This window comes from Convolutriloba macropyga, chromosome 12, assembly GCF_964194025.1.
Source record: "Convolutriloba macropyga chromosome 12, txConMacr16.3, whole genome shotgun sequence".
Lineage (NCBI taxonomy): Eukaryota > Metazoa > Xenacoelomorpha > Acoela > Convolutidae > Convolutriloba > Convolutriloba macropyga.
Window position 1 is genome coordinate 12,212,433 of NC_134479.1, and position 17,653 is coordinate 12,230,085.

Consider the following 17,653-nt stretch of genomic DNA (forward strand, 5'->3'; position numbering starts at 1 on the left):
AAGACTGAACTTTTGAATGTGTCCATTTGATAGCCAACGCTCTTTAAATAATGTTTCAAAAAATTATATTTTGGAAAAAAACTTGCACCTCACTTGCCTTTCATTGTTTACATGATTAAATTTTCTACTTGAAAAACTGCACAACAAAAAATTCATCCTATATTTAATGTGATATTTTGTGAAATTTGGTTGTGATATTAAGGTGAAATGATTAAAGATGAACACTATTTTCAAAATTTTCCGTGAATATCCATTTTTTCTTTCCTGAAAAATTCCAAAACATGCTTTTAACGAACTTTAATACAAACCCAGCAACCGGCATGCTTTTCCTAATTTACAGGTTCGGATAGAGGAGACCTTAGGGGCAAATTTATGCATTAAACCATTTTTTTGCTGTCATTACATGTAGAATAAAAGCTTTTAAAATTTTTTATTTTTTTGAAATCTTGAGTAAACGGCTATAATTTCTGTTTTTGACCAACTTCTCAATCGGCAGATCTTAAGAGTAGCTATATAAATTTTTGCCTTATGCTTGTATTACTTAAGGTTCACTGGTATTCATGTCTGTCCTTAGTTAAAAGCCTAACAATTTGGTTCCAAACTTCATACTACTATGCCAATCTTGTAACTGTCATTACAAGATTTTCTTATGTATGCTTCCTTTTGCAAAAAGTTGAGCTAGCAATGCGAATTAGCCGGGTCAGAAAATTCTACCAGAATGTTACCAAGCCTCCTAGCTTAAAAAAATTCACATCAAGAGTCCAATTTAAGCCGGTCGAAAATTTGTGGTACTGCATTTTGAGAGCTCATCTAGTAAATTCTAAAAATTTAGTTAAAGCTCTATTTTTTCCGCTGCAGATTTTTCCTTCTTTACCTTCCGTTGTTTACTTTCTTTTCACTGGAGAATTCTATTTTAATTTTCTTTTCTCGCTTTGTAAGTTTTTTAAATGTGCCCTTTCGCAAGTTGTCCTTTTTATTTGTTCACCTTTTTTCACGACTTTGAACATTATCAGTCTATCTGTTTTTCGGTCGTTTGAAGTGATTCACGCCACCTTCAGCTCTATGATTAATGTCCCCATTAGCGATACTCGCATTAAGCAACACATAATTTGGGACATTTTTGTTGTGGACCATAAAAGGTGATTGAAATACTCGACACAAATCGATAGAAAGATAGACAACCAGTAGGCAAAAAAGCTGACAGTACTAAACACAACACATAAACTCACATTGATGTATAAATAGATATTGCAATAGTTACACACAAACATACAAAAAACAGATTGATACAGATAGATAGTGTGATGAATAGATTAGCCTGTCTTAAAAAGTAAGGAAAAATGTAGAAAACACTAAAATCGCATGATCACTCTTACAATTGGCGAAAACATGGATTTTGAGGGGTTGCTAAATTAACTGCAATATAGGACAAAAGGGCGCTAGCAGAAAGGATCCCTTGTATGCAATTTTTTTTTTCTTTTTTATCAAAATTTGATCAATATAGGTTGCCGACAACACTGCGAAGATGAACAACCATTTCATACCAGATCAACATTTGCCCTAAGTTTTTCATCGCTAGTCTCATGATAGATCAATGCTGACTAGCATTGTAGTTGTTAATGCTTCAGAAGTTTTCAAGTGATCCAGGCAAACTGGTGTTGATAAATTTAATATTTAAACGGCTTTTGCAAAACAGTTCACCAACAAAAACAGGAATTTTATTCACTTTTAGATCTTTGTTAGCTTATTTTTGAAAAATTTAGCCGACCATCCTTAGGAAGATTTTATTCTGAAAACAATTAAATTCAAAGTAAGGTTGTCACTCCAGTTTTAGCATTGGCAGAATTTTGAGATTCTCCATTTTTTTGTTTTTATCAGCCGTCGAATTGGAACGCCATATAGGTATTGTAAGACTTCGTTTTGCATAGTTGGTTGTCCGGGTCGAGGTGTCACCGCTATTCAACGGAAAAATATGCAGGATGACTGGTGGATGTGAAAAGTTTTGAAATACACGCGTTGAATGTGGTGAAATAACCTAAATCAGCCGGTAAATTCGGTGAAAAAATTATTATCGCCTGATAGCGGTGAAATAACATGAATTCACCGATGCATTTAGCGGTTAAATCACATAAATTCATCACTTAGTAAAAGGTGTTAAAATTGTGTGAGATCAGCAATGAATCCAGTAGGACTAAATAAGTTCACCAATTAACTTAGTGCTAAAAAAACATAAAATCACTGCTTAGAAAAAGCTTAAAATTGATTTTGTCCAACAAAATTATTACACATTTAATGAAAAGCGCAAAGAAAATTTGCCCACGATTAATCATATATCCTTTAAAACCTTTTCAATAGGTAAAATTGTGTAATTTCGCAACTAGAGATAGCTGTGCACTGTAAAAGGTCACCAAATTTCACCGCTAAGATTTTTCTTTCAGCGCTAACCTTATAAAAATCAACGCACATGTTTTACAGAAAGTAGGATGAATTTATTTTAATTCAAAACAAATATTCTAGAAGTTAGTGATAATTGGCGCATTGGAGGAAGAAGTGGCTGATTAGAGTAGGTAAGAGATTAGATTAGGTTAGTGTAAGGCAGGTAATTTGTGGTAAGCGGTGAAATTCTGGTGAATTTTTGTTTGTTCACCGCTTAATCTAAGTTTGGGATGAAAAAAATAACGTTTCAACGCCTATCATGCATATTTTTCCGATTTTTTGCTCGACCCGGGAAAGATTTTAATTGGCTGAAAAATATACAGGCACTGATTGCTGGCTATCTTTTTCCCAGCTATTGAGATCTCATGGGAATTTTCTTAAAAAATTCAAATTTCAATTTTTTCTGTCTGTGCCGTGATTATTTTGGCTGGCTCTATTTAGATATTACTTTTCAAGTATATATAAACATCTTGCATTATATCCGCCTTTTGCTTTTTTTCGTTTCTCCTTTCTTTAACAATTGTCTAACACATACTCAGCCAAAACCACATCACAACTCCTGTTGAAATTAATGTTGTTTTGTTGTTCTTTTTTCATTTTGTCTATTGCTCCTCAAATTGAGAAATATGGTGACATCAGGTGCTGCAAGCCATTATTTGGCTGGAGTTTCAGTCATGTTTTGCTTTGAGTTTAGGTGATTTTGGAGTTTAGGGACTATGTTTTAAACTGTAAAAAAATTCTAAGCAAGCCGTTTCTTTATGCAACTGTGTCCGGAAAAAAACTTTCTAAAAGCCGGACAAAAATGTACAAAACAGATTATGGATTTACGGTCTAACTTGTAAAAATTACTTCACTATGAAATCATTTGAAAAACTGTTATCATTGTATTATTTTGTACTAATCTAATACACATTATCTGCCAACTGAATAATATTTTTTTCTCTGTAAACTTCCTTTTTCAGCTTGTTTACAGAATTTTAGACACGCTAATGCAGATTTATTTGTCCTGTTGATTGCATTTAGCGGCCATCTGAGGGAACATATAGCCATCTTCAAAACCATTTATATTTCCGAAGTGCATTTTTGCCAAAAACTAACTCATTCTGTACTAACAAAGCACAACCGGACCCTAGTGCCATAGCAAATCAGTACTGAAACTTTGTATTCCAGTTGTATATCGAACTGTATCAGTATATCCCAAGAGAATATTGGTACTTCATTACATGCGGTCTATTCGAATAGTTTTTTTTCTGAAAAAAATAGATCATTCTTGGTATTGATTCCCAATATGCTCAGAGGAAGTTGGGAGATATTGTGAAAACTTTGAAAAAATTTGAAATTTTTGGTGATGCACTTTTTGAGCATGACGATTGCTTACAATCTTAAAACGTTGCAAGAAACGTTTTAACAAAAGAAAAACATTTCAACCGAAGCCGGTAAATGCACGCCGAAACTAGAAAATATACGCCGACTGCCTGGAACCTGACAATTTTGGACCGAAATTGCAAATTCTACCGTCGTTATTTCAGATTGTAATGGAATTTTGCATGAACGTCTCGGTCTTAGCTTCAAACAGATATAGTTCTGGGTCGACGACAAACAAATGGAATAATGTTTCAGGACGGATTTCCTATGGTAATAGGGCCCGGGTATTGTCGGCGTGTAAAGAAAGCAAGGACATTACAGCAAAATTTGATGTTTTGAAGACTTCACAAAAATAATTGTAGCGATACAATTGTTTGATGTGTGCCTCCTTTTTTAGCCTATTAGCAAGCAAAGCTTTTTCCGCTGGATTTTTCATCCTTTTTTTCTCTTTTCACAGTCTGGAATTGGGCTGTCCAGAGCATTCGCTGAATGATTTTTGACTGTGCATGAAAAAAACAAGGAAATGGATTTTTGACTGCTCAGAGCGTTTTCATGGGTCCTTTCTTACTATGATTTTTGTCCGAGCAGGGTCAAAAATGACATAATCATAATCAGTTTACAGTAAAAATACACACTTAGAATTCTCTGATTTAGCGCTGACTGACAACGTTACTATGATCCGGGCAGTCAAAGCCCCAAATTACAATTGAGTTTTTCTCCAATATAGGTTAAAGATGCGATAATAAATAACTTGTGGGGCTATGTGCTTGTAAGTTGGGGTGGCCTTTGTTTTTTTATGAATCCTTCTTAAAGGTTCGGGATGAAGCCAGAATCTGAATTTGTTTGTTTTGAGAATCCTTGTACTTGTCTGAAAATGTTATCAAAAACTTAAAATGAAGCCAAACCTTCTCAGTCCAAAGTTTCACATTCCTGATGTCCGTGTGGTCGAGGCATACTTCGAAATTGTCAATATCGGCTGATTCAAATTTATCAATTGAGTCAAACCACTCTGAAACCAGAATAATTTCATTTTCTGATCACTTCTTTGTGACAAATGAATGCTCGAGTTAAAACAAAGCGGACATCGGACGAAGGCGGCGGGGGGGGGGGGGTTTACATTATGACCCTAACACATAGTATTTCCTCAATCTTATTTCTCTCGTTTCGCATTTTTTTAGTGAAAACTAGTCCATGGCCTGTTTCCATAGTCCATACTAACTTGACGAAATACCAGTTTATTATTGCTTTTTCAAATGATTAATTTTGATTGGATGATCTATCGAAACTGGGAATTGTGGAGCCCATCGAAAATTAGCAGTACCAACTTTCAGAATTCTGATCGTATCTACTCGATCGTTTAATCAGCTGCATTTTCTTTAAAGTTAAGGTGGTTGTTTCTCATCGATCAAATATTGACAGTACTCGAAGAAAAATTCTCATGATTAAAAAACCAATTTTACAGCGTAAAATACAGAAAGGAGAATCACGCTTGACCAAAGAAAGTTCTTTCAATTTTTTTTGTTCCGGAATTTCCACATTTTGTCACATTATATCACGTGAGTGACCAGAAAGATGCGACTGGAAAGTGACTCAAAAATCCGTAGCGACAAAATAGTAGTTTTAAAAAAGCAGAAGTTAGATACACGTCTAACTTCTGCTGTTTTTAGACTACTATTCATAGACTACCGAACATTTTGATCAAAAAATATTGAAAAAAAAAATGTTTTCATCCAAGGCCATGTTGTTTCGGTGAAGTTTATGCTGATCAAATTTAAGGTATTTCTTATGCTGTAATCAATGGATCTCTTATTAGTCAATTGAGTCGCAATTGTAGTTTTACCAACTGAATTGGCAATTGCGGTGCTATTGCCGAGTTTAGAGTGTTTTGATTGAATTCCAATCTGCTGTTTTAATATTCGCGACGCGAATGCCTTGATTTAATTAGAGCTTACATTTGAAAAGCATTTGACTAAATTGAACTGCAACTGAATTCTAGGCGCAAATTGAACTAAATTGAACTGCAACTGAATGAGGCGCAAATGAGAAGAGTGAAGCTAGAAGTGAATTAAAAGTAGATCACGAAGAAGGTAACAACATTATGGGTTCATTCACACATGAAAGAGGAATTAAAAATTTGTTTATAAGTATGAATAGACAGTTTCCTGTCTACTAACTTGACAGCTAAAAACGACAATCAAACGACAAATGACAAGCTGAACCAAATCAACAGCCCTTGAAAGTGATGAAAGTTTAATAGGAACTGAATACGGTAATTGATAATCTGACGGTAATATCCATTCCGTATAACATTTCCCTCTGTTGGAGAAGTTGAAGAAATTAATAAATGAAATCTGAAATTTAGTTTTTATTCACAGGTTTATTACTAATAAAATATAAAACAATACATTAATATATAAATTTAAAGAGTTTTGAAAAGTTTATTCTGATTTATCTGATTGTTCCATCTGCTTCGAGTGCTATCATTTTGCGTGACCAGTTAGGGTTAGGGTCCAACGTTCATCTTTCATTTGGATTCCTAGTGGAAGCAACAACCATGAATGTTGTATCAGAAATTGGAATTTCTGTCGAATACCCCTCCGTATTCTGAATATTTTGAATGATGGAGTTGGATTGTGGATCAAAAGATTTCTGAGTCTGAAGTGTCACTGACTTGAAAGGTACATTTCTCCTTTCTTAATATCGGAGATAATTTTGGCGAAGATGGTCATGCTTCAGAAGGCTGCGTTTCTGGTGCCGCAATGGGTTCCGCTGGAAAAAAATGCAGAATTTGCATGAGGTCCTGCCGATTCTGAAACAACTCGTCATGCTTAGGATTTTGCTTAGTAATCCTCATCTTTAGGGCTCTGGCTACGTTGCTCTATGTTGAAAGGCAGGACCGTCCAGAGGATATCATAATTATATCATCAGGTTGGTTGCTGTTACGTTTGATTTTCTTGCTCCCGAGGTCTTTTCTCAAAAGATATTTTTTGTGAATAATGATTTTCTGCTCAAGGACCTTTTCTTGAACTTTCTTTGGTGTTCTGTTAATGCATTGGCCAAGTTCTGTATCCCGTTCATGTCTTGTCCCAATTTTAGCTATATCTGAATTCAGGACACGCACTTCGGGTCTCTTTGGCTCTTTGATAAGGCTAGTTGTGGGGCTAACTTTCCCCACCTTACTTTATTGAGCCAGTACTTCGTACAGACAGTCCAAATTTTCCTTCTACCGATTTGCTGCGTTTATCATTCCAGCGATTTTGACTTGACTGCTCCGTTCGCTTCGCGGAATTGGTCTCGAGATATCTTCTAACGACATCAGTCTCGCCTCCACGTCTTTCGTTTTTTTGCACGTCGTTGGCACGGGCATTCACGGCCCAGATAACCTTTTCTATTTCAACGTCAGAACACATTCACATTTCGGTGTCTGGTCACTGTTCGTCCGTGAGAGGGGATCTGACTGGGATGGTGTCTTTGTCTAAATAATGTTTAAATATTTTATTATAAATAAAATTTTTGCTATTTGATTTAGTTGTAATGTCAGAAAATGGTGTATTAAATTGCCTGCCAAAATATGCCTAAAATAGCTGGATCTTTGTTGTTTTTTGATTAGATATTTTTAGTTGTTGAATAATTGCATGTATTGAAAAGATCTCCTTTCGTGCAGGATAGTTGTCGTTTTATGGTTTGAATGAGACGTTCAGCCAGACCTCTTGCTCTACGATCATTTGCAGGTGCTTATATTGGTTCAACGTTATTTTCAATACAAAGCGTTTCGAACTTTTTTGCCAGTTAAACCTCTAGCTTGATCTAATTGTTAAAAATATTTCCTAATTGAGCCTTGGTGTTCAGGTTTTGGTTATGCTTTTGTTGGTTTTGAGTACCATCTCCATGTGGATTGCAATTTTAAGAGCTTTTGTTGGCAGCACTGTCTCTTCAATAAATTCTTTTTGGGTCTCATGATCTATCATATTGAAAATGAAAGTGTCCCGAATTAATGAGGTTTCTTCATCTCCCAAGCTACAATTTTATTTTTGTTCTATGAGTCGCCCATCGAAGTTTTTTTACTGATTCTCGTTTTTGTTGTATAGAGGAGAAGAAAACGAAGCGGTCATAAGTTATGTTTTCTGTTTTAGTGAAGGAATCCTCCATCACACGCCAAAGCTCTTTCAACAACTCTTTTTCATCTATGAAAGGGGGAAGTTTGCTTTTGAAAATTCTACGGCCTTCCGTTCCAATGTATAGATAGAGGAGGGATGCAGTTTTTTGTTCACAATGTTCAATGTTCTCAAGGTTTATCACTGCACAAAACACGAAACTCATCCATTTTCTTACATCTTTTTTGCCACGTCACTAGCTGTTGATTTCGGACTTTTTGATCACGTTCAGTTGCTTGAGTATGATTCTCCACGTGACTGCTAGGGATCGACCGTTGAGCAATTTTTCCAATTGTATCCCCTCTTTCGCCATTAGTGCCAATTTCCACTGTTGCGTCCATTTGTCCCACGAAAGTGGTGATGTGATTGTCGGCTTCTCCCAGAAAGCGTCGATATGCAGAGGTGCGGTTACCGAGTTTAGAGTGTATTGATTGAATGCTAATTTGCTATTTGAAAATTCCCGACGCGAAAGCCTTGATTTACTTAGAGCTTACATTTGAAAAGCAATTGACTAATTTAAATTTCAACTAAAATCTAGAGGCGCAAATGAGGAGAGTGAAACTTGAAATGAAACAAAATTAGATCAAGAAGTTAAAAAAGTTATGGATTTATTCACACATGAAAGAGGAAGAAAGAATTTGTTTAAAAGTATGAACAGACAGTTTCCTGTCTACTAACTGAACAACTGAATATGACAATCAAAAGTTTTAACCAAATCAACTGCCCTTGAAAGCGATGACAGTTTATTAGGAACTAAAAATGGTAATGCATATTCTGATGGTAATATCCATTCCGTATGTCATCCTTCAACAAAACAATTCTGAACGCTTTTAGGAACCGACAGCGCTATTATAAATATGATATACTGCAAAATTACTGTTTTTCAGATCCTCATGCTAATTTTTGTATAACAGTGGGTTTTCTATTCTGGCAATCATATACTATTCCAATACTTTTAAGTGCGCAATTTTTGAGGTCGATCTTTACCTCTTTTAAGTTACCAATACATGACTAGAGAGGGCCTGTGATTAAAACGCAACAACGTGGTGTCATATAGTTACGTCACGATTTCTGTTTAATTGACTGTTTTAATTGAATTCATTTTCTTTTATGATATTTGTATGGCTACAAGGAAATCATGATATCATTAGTGGCCTTGTACGATAATCAGGAAAATTCATTACCATATTCGGGATAATTTGAACTGATATCATAATTCAGCTTGGGGTGACAAGTCAATTGGGGTGGCAATTATGACTAATTAAGCATTTTTAAAAAGTTATTTGAACATTGTATGATTGCCCAGGATATCGCACAAATCATATATGATCTTCTTAGATTACCGGTATCATATATGACCTTGTATCATTACTGGGATTTTTGTATGATGAGCAACCCAGGTACCTAATACTGAGTTACCCGAAGCTGTCGTATCCACTTGATTCCTTTTCATTTATTCGTTTATTATCTGATAACAAATCGACAATTTGCCTTACAACAACTCTTTCTTAATATACATATGCAGCTGCTTGATCCGATGTTTGGCTGTGAGAGTATCATATCGATAATCTGGACACCGCGAAGCTTAGCCAAATTTTCAATTGTAGTATAAAAATTTGTTATACAAAATTGAGCACAACATAAATTACCAACAGATTAGATCGATTACCAACGGATTGGATCAAAATTGTTTTAATTTTTTTTGATATATCAAAAAAAATTAAAACAATTTTGATCCAATCCGTTGGTAATCGATCTAATCTGTTGGTAATTTATGTTGTGCTCAATTTTGTATAGTTGCAGAAATAAAGATTTTTCGGGTTTTCGGACACAATTTGTAAACTGGCAACAATTTCTTGTCCTGACATTATTTTAATTAAATGGTTGCTGGGCAATTGGAAAATTTTTTGTCTCCACCAAATTCAAATTCAGTCGAAAATTCTGTATGCTACTGAAGAGTAGAACAACGACCGGTTGATATTTCTACTCAAGAGTAGAACAATGACCGGTTGAAATTTCTTGATTTTAAACAGAGATCGCAGAAGCTTTGAGGTTTCTGTTTTCGTATTTTTAAACAGATTGTAAGATGATCATATAAAATTTTCCAGGTCAGCGCTATAGATATTGGTTTTTAAAAACAGGTAAGATTTGCGATGAATTCGGTCAGTGAATGCTGTGAAGAATTGCAATTTTGAGCACGGAATGAGTTGGAAGCGGTTAAAGGGAAGCTTTCAAGGCTGAAACAGCATATCTTTTCCCAGTTAACTTTTATACGCAAATGTTTCGTCGCTCAGTTTTTGTAAGAACTGCGGGTTTTAATGTTGGATTCTTGCTAAATTTGCGATTTTTAGAGGTAAATATTTAGAAATTCAAAAGCTTTCAAACGGAGTTACTGACAGGTGGGTTGAAAAAGTAGCTGACATGCAGGAACTCAGCGGTTAAAACCCGCATACGTAGGATTTACAGTAAAGAGGTGAAAAAAATCACCACTGAAAATCTCATGTCTTTCAGAAAATCACAGTTTTCATTGCTCAAAGATGCGAAAGCTTCGCAAAAAACTTTTTTTCACCACTGTTCACGTTGAAAACGTTTCCTAATTTTTTTTCGACAAACACAGAGGCTTAATATATCTAATCTCTTACCCAAAATACCATCCGTCACCAAATTCTTGTTCGTCAACTCGGTCTTGGACTTCGGATCATCATTGACTTGGATGAATACGTCATCGTCAGTGCCAGAGAGGTGTTCATGAGCAGTCCTCACTCTCAGCGACCATTTAGTGCACGCTTCAGCCATATCTGGTAGGAGAAAGGTAAAAGACAGCTGATGTAGTGTTTTTTATCACTTTAGTTATCATACATTTTTGACATGAGCATGATGCTTGACAGAGTAAAAAACAAAATAAAAGATTCTACGATTCAGCGCTGAAAACAAACGTGGGTGGTACAAAAAGTAAATGGCCACTGAAAAAAATTAAATAGCGAGACCAATCAAAAACCAACATGAGGGTAAAAGTTTTTAGCTGCAAGTTTCGGTGGGGAAAAATTCTGCCCGGGTAAAAATCAGTTGTCCTTTGGTATCCCGACACTTGTCACAATATTTTTTTGGTATCATTGAATTCAATTACAAATATCAAGCAAAAATCTTGCAGGTGGATTGGAATTTATGTACAAACACTGACAGAGGATTGTATTCCCATGGAAGATTGTCGCAAGCTTGTGACTATTTTGATCAAAACAGAGAAACTCCAGTATCAGAATTTACAATGCGATCGTTTCGATGGATATAAAGAACTCACCAAATTGAGGAGAAAGCGAAAACATCGCTGTCAAACACACCAGTAGAATCATTATTGTTTCTAATAGAGAAAACAACTTCTTTGTATGAAATTGGCGTCGATTATTGAAAAACATCTGAGCCTCAAGTCTTATAAACCAGTAACAGTATGCTTGGTCTCAAAAACTGGTAAATGATTGGTCAATTTTTGGGTTGCTACAACTTTTAAATAGGCTGCAGTCTATTTTCAACAAACGCGTAAAATTATCTTGGCGGCCTAAAAATTTGTAGGAACGAATTGGAATTTTATTCAACTCTTTATATTTCGTTTGAATAATTTTTTATGTCCAAATTTAATGCTTCAAAAATTGTGAAGTCTAAAGTGTCAAATTCAATAGAAAGATTTTTTCCCAACCTAGAAATGAGGTCACCACTTTGACTAAACCATCGTTTTAAATCCACTACTATTAATAACAATGTTGCTACGCAGAGAAAGGAAAAATTGTTCGAACAAGTTGGCGCCGAACATTAATTTGTTTTGGGGTACAAAATCTAATTAACATTGTGACTGCAGAATGCTGGCACGAAAATTTGAAAATTGGTTGGCCAGTTTCTGTGCAAAACCTATTTTTTAATAAGGTTGTTCCTATTTTCAACTTCCCAAGTTCTAAATTTATCCAGATAATCATTAGTAGACCTAGAAATTTGAAAAATTGTCTCAGAAATCCTTCACTTCATCCATTGGTTCTATACATCTCCGGGCCGAGGTTTCACCCTTAATCCACCCCTAATAAGCTGGGATTAGAGTGTAATGCAAATTCTACTCCTATTTATCGAGGAAAAGAGAGTGAGAGTGTAACCTTAAGAATTACACTGTTTCTACACTCTTTTCTCCACTCTTTTTATACTCTTTGAAAAGAGTGTAATTTAGGATGGACTTATGAGAAATTATACTCCTATAGAGCTACCGCTATAACCAGAATGAAACGTTAAAGTGTTGTAGCATTTGGGCAATGGTTAAGGCAAAAAGCGAAAGTAAAATGTTGGACATATTACACTCTTCCACCGTTAATTAATCGGAGAAATACGAGTGTAATTTCTTTTATTTTTACACTCTTTTCCCTGTTATTTTTGGGGAAAATTCTCTGCCGGGTCTTCTATCAACTTTGATAATACAATGCTCATAGGCATGATTTTTCTCACGGTTTAAAATACTTGTGTGGACAATATAACGCCAACAACTTTTTAGCAAAGGACTACATGAGTGCAAGAAAATGTGCCATGGCAGGCTTCAACTTACAGGCCTAATACCTTCCCCAAAATTTGTAGTGTACATCAGCAGTGAGAAATCTATGTTGATGTCATCAGAGAGAAATCAGTCCTCAGATGAAATAGGAAGCAGCGGAAATTGAATTTTTAAGGCATGCTATTGACAAGTCAATTCAAAAGTCTTAATGACAAGGCAACTGTCACAAGTTAGCAATTTTCAGGTTGAGCTAAAATTTTAGGTTTTTGTTTTGATTAGCCGCCTTGCAAATAGTTTTTGTTGTTCAAACATGCCTTGCCAATTTCATCCGATCTAATCAAATACATCCCGTTTCAAAAGTAGTGAGCATATCTACACAGTATAAAATGTAGAATAATTGAAAGAACAAGCATTTTAGAAATAAAGAAATACCCATTCCGAGGTTTTGTCAAAAAGTAATGTAAGATGAGCGGTGAATTGTGGTGAAAAAAAACTTTCACCGCAAAGCGCCCACATCTTTTAGAGCTGAATGCGGTGAACTTTTGTAAGATTTGCGGTTTTTAGCAGTGAATTTTTTTTTCACTTATTCACCGGATTTCCTACAAAAAATAAACTCCCGTACATGGGTTCGAAACACCCACCTCCTGCATGTCACCAACTTTGTAGTCCACTGCGCCATCTGTCACTTAATTCAATAATATTTCCTGCGACTTTAAGATAAGTGTTGAATTTAGCGGTCAATATTTGTAAGGTTTGCAATTTTAGCGGTGAAAAAAATTGTCCTCGCATTCGTCGCATTCAGCGCAAATCTTACATTTTTACTCAATTTCACCGCAAATCTTACATCTTTTAACGATTTTTAGCGGTGACATCTCGACCCTGGTATTCGAACTTCTCAACATCAGGAAGATCTTACAGAACATTGATCCCAATTCATACCTATGTCGATGTTATAGGAATGTTTCGTAGGAAACAAGGTTTAATCCGCTATCCAAACAAAATAAGAACCCAAAATTAGGGATGTGAAAACTTAGCAACAGAAAACTTTAATCAACAACAGCTGTTTTTAATTCTCTGAATCAGGGCGCACGAAAAAGATATGGATCTTCTCAGCTAAACATTGCTGGGTGAAATTCAAAAACTTTGCTACACGACTCATCTACACTTCACATTATTTTGGTAAGTAAAACTTTAAAATTTCTTTAAACAAAATTGACGTTGAGCTTTGAAGTCGATTTCCAACGCTCCCATTTCCATCCCTGTTTTGAGTTGGGTAAGAAAGCACGGTGTCAGTTAGAAGGCAGTGAATCAAAATCTTCCTATCTTCTGTCTTGTCCCGGATAAGAGATGTTTCGTATCAATGTGGCAGCTCCTCCTCTTGTTGTTGACTGGATTTAGGAGATATTGATACAACTATGGTTGTCCTCACCGGCTTCTGTTAGATTGTTCATAAGAATGCTGCATGATTTCGAAGCTGTTTAAATTTGAATGCCTCCTCCTTACCTGACTCCAGGACCAAATGTTTTAGGTCTGGAAAAAAAGAACCAGTAACCTGCTTGATGATACACCAAATGAGCGGTGCCTAAAAGTTTTTGACAATGGGTCAATAGCCCATCTTTCATCCCTTGTCCTTCTTAACTCAAGTCATTTTTTGTCACTTTCCCACTCTAATTCAGAACTAGTTTCTTCGCTAGGAGCAAAATTCAAACTTTCAACTTTTCAGACTACGTGGTAGTCTAATTTCACACGATGATTGTTAATTTTATAGATGCATAGATGTGTCTAGACGGAAAATGACTGTAGACAGGGCATGTGACCTCAATTGTTCTACCAGAACAAAATTGATTCAACCAATTGATCGAACCAAAAACTGATACGACCAAGCGTAAGAAGATATTCTGAAAAATTGACAAAGAGCTTCTATAATTCACGTCGGCTGCATTTCTTGAGACTGCCAGCATTCATTTGAAACCGCTCAAGCTTCACAGCTATGCGTCAATTTCTGACCATTGTGATCTTGCAGTCTTGTCGTCTGAGTTACAGACCCAGAAATGGGTGAAATCTGCACCTGTCTCCCACGTGGCCAGTAGATTCTAGCAGACTCTTCTTTGAGTTAAAAGTAAGATGAAAATGGGAATCTGTTTCTGCTCTCAAAATGAAACAATAGTTGTTCATACATCTAGTGAAACCAAATCTTAGTACACAAATCGACATGTTCTTTTGGTAGTTGCTAGCTGTTTTTTTTAAAAAAGCAATTATTAGTCAAAACTATTTTTTGGAACCAAGTAGTCGCTCTACAAAAATGTTTAGGTTGTCGTCACAACGTGAAAATGGCTAATAATATGGTCTTTGAGGTAGATTCCTGATTGTCTACTAGTCGACTTCATCATTTCCTTGTTCCGACCCACTTGTAGGGGGAGGAACTATATACTCAAATAGGTTTTTTTTGTTCAGTCAAATTTGGCCGATGGATATATTCATCGTAGAGAAAGGTGAGTGGTATCATTAGAAAGCTGTTCCAGCGTAAAATTCGAAATTAAAAAGAGTTTTATGAACTTCGTTTTTTGTTTCGAGGAGTTATCGAGAATTGAAATTTTGTTTGAACACTGGATATCTGGCAAGATTTTGTTCACATTTAGTGTAATTATTCTTCAAATAAAAACATTTTCTACAAAAATAGTTCTTTAAATTTACATTTGATGCCACAAAATGAACCAATTGTGTGATCCAAACAGACTGAAGGCGATAAAAAGACTAGTACTGGTCTCATAGGGAGGTTCACCATCAAAAAAATTGAATTCTGTTTGAGAGCTTTTTTTTAGAAAACTTTTCAGTTTTTTTGTTTTTTTAATACACCTAGAGACTAGTCACTTTTCATATCGAGGTTACGTTAAAGACAAACCTCAGTGACAGTCAAATGAAGCCCGATGAACAAAAAATTCGTTTTCATGGAATTGTTGATGTTTTTTTTGGCTTCGACACTGAGTTTTCGTAAATTTAAATGAAAATTTGATTTTCTTTTTTCAGGATTTACTAATTTTTGGAGTCCTATGGAATGAACTCATTGACTAAAAGTGCAATATGTTCCGTATTGAGCATTAAGAGAACATAGTTAGTGCTTTGAGTGGACAGCTATTGGCTGTTAAGACTTAAAGAAAATTTTTAGAAAATTTGTTTTGAACATTAACCAATCATAGTGTTATTTTCGTGAACTAAAAGTCAGTCTCAGAAATAACAGGATCCTCTTCTTTCCTACTGCAACCAAGTTTTATCTGGTTAGCGGTTTTATCTACTAACTATTGGATATAAGACTTTAATGACTGAAGACATCTCTTTTTTTTTAATTTTGGTTATTTCGTATTATTGGTTACTTTTGAACTCATATTACATTATCTAGCTCTTTTTGGCTTAGCAAAAGCGTCCAGTGGATCAATGATAAAATTTTCAGAGAAAACTTATGGTTTGAATGGCTTGGACACTTTTTTAACGCATTTTTCTACTGAGTTTTTGGTTTTTTGGTTGTTTTTGTTGTTGCTTTCATAGTCATAAGGCATATTGTGATGTCTTATTGGTTACCTATGAAAGATAGACGTCATTTTTCTCACATTAGGTTGAACTTGAGCTTATTGATTGACCTCCGTTTAAAACTATTGATTTTAATGGTTGTTAAGACTTTGAAAATAATTTTTCGAAAAATTTTTGTGAACATTAAACAATCTTAAACCTTTTTGGTGAACTTTCAGTCAGTCTCAAAAGTGACAGTACCCCCTTCTATTCTACTGCAACCAAAATTAATCTGGGTAGCGGTCTTACCTTCTAACTATTGTTTCTATGACTTCGATGACAGGATTTCAAAAAATTTTATTTAGGTTTTTGGATATTTTCCTATTATAGGTTTTTTCTGAACTCTTATCACATTATCCAAATATTGATGGCTCCAGTCAGCTAATAGAAAACGTTTAAAGGATCTTGGATAAAATTTTTAGAGAAAAATTTGCGGTTTAAATGGTTTTGACACTTTCTTCTCGCATTTTCACCTGAATTTTTGGTTTTTGCCTGTATTTGTTGTTGTTTCCATAGTCATAAGAGTCATTGTGATACCTTATTAACAATCTATGCCTGACAAATATTTTTTTCCTCCAAACGGGTAATCACCGAGCGTTTTTGTTACTTCTGTTGAAAGCTATTGAATTTAATGGCTTTTATTTCCTCAACAATTGTTTTTTTTTTTAATTTTTTTTAAACACTAACCAAACTTATAATTTTTTCTTGAACTGTTATTCAGTCTCAGTATTTAGAGAACCCCGTTTTTTTCTACTGCATACGAAATTATTCTGGTTTCCGGTTTTATCTTCTACCTAATAGTTGTAGGACTTCAATGCCACGGGTTTTTATGATTTTTTAGTTTTTGGTAATTTTTTTTATTTTTTGGTTCATTTTAAGATCCTATCACATTATCCTAATACTGATCGTTCATTGGTTTAAGGAAGACGTTCACTGAACCATAGGTAAGATTTTTTAAAAAAATAATCCATTTAGCGGTTTTTCATACTAACTATTGGATATATGACTTCAATTACTCAAGACTTTTTTTTAATTCTGGTCATTTTCGTATTATTGGTTACTTTTGATTTAATATCACATTATCCACAAATTGATAGCTCCCATTGGCTTAGAAAATACGTCCAGTGGATCAATGATAAAGTTTTCAGAGAAAAACTTTTGGTTTAAATGTCTTGGACAATTTCTTCTTGCACTTTTCTACTGAATTTTTGGTTTATGCCTGTTATTGTTGTTGCTTTCATAGTCATAAGACTTATTGTGATGTTTTTTTGATTATCTATGAATAATAAACGTCAGGATATACGTGAGCGTATTTATTGATTTCCGTTGGAAGCTAGTGATTTTAATGGTTGTTAAGATTTTGAAAAAAAATTTCGAAAAACTTTTTTGAACATTAACCAATCTTAAACTTTTTTAGTGAACTGTTAGTCAGTTTCCGTAGTGACAGAGCCCTCTTCTTTTCTATTGCAACCAAAATATTCTGGTTAGCGGTCTGATTTTTTAACTATTGCTTCTATGACTTCAATGACAGGATTTCAAAAGCTTTTGTATAGGTTTTTGAATATTTTTATTATAGGTTTTTTTTGAACCCTTATCACATTATCCAAATATT

The 17,653-nt window shown here is 34.8% G+C and overlaps 1 protein-coding gene across 1 annotated transcript in view; it reads right to left on the reverse strand.

Moving 5' to 3' along the window:
• The window catches only part of LOC142350672 (uncharacterized), a 13,915-nt gene extending 2,573 nt beyond the window's left edge, over nt 1-11,342 (reverse strand). The window contains exons 1-3 of the mRNA XM_075402600.1: nt 11,254-11,342; nt 10,598-10,753; nt 4,707-4,810 (exon numbers count right to left, since the gene is read on the reverse strand). Of these exons, the coding sequence (XP_075258715.1) occupies nt 4,707-4,810; nt 10,598-10,753; nt 11,254-11,305 (312 nt within the window). The 5' untranslated portion in view covers nt 11,306-11,342. The remainder of the gene's footprint in view (nt 1-4,706; nt 4,811-10,597; nt 10,754-11,253) is intronic.
• Nucleotides 11,343-17,653: the final 6,311 nt, after the last annotated feature.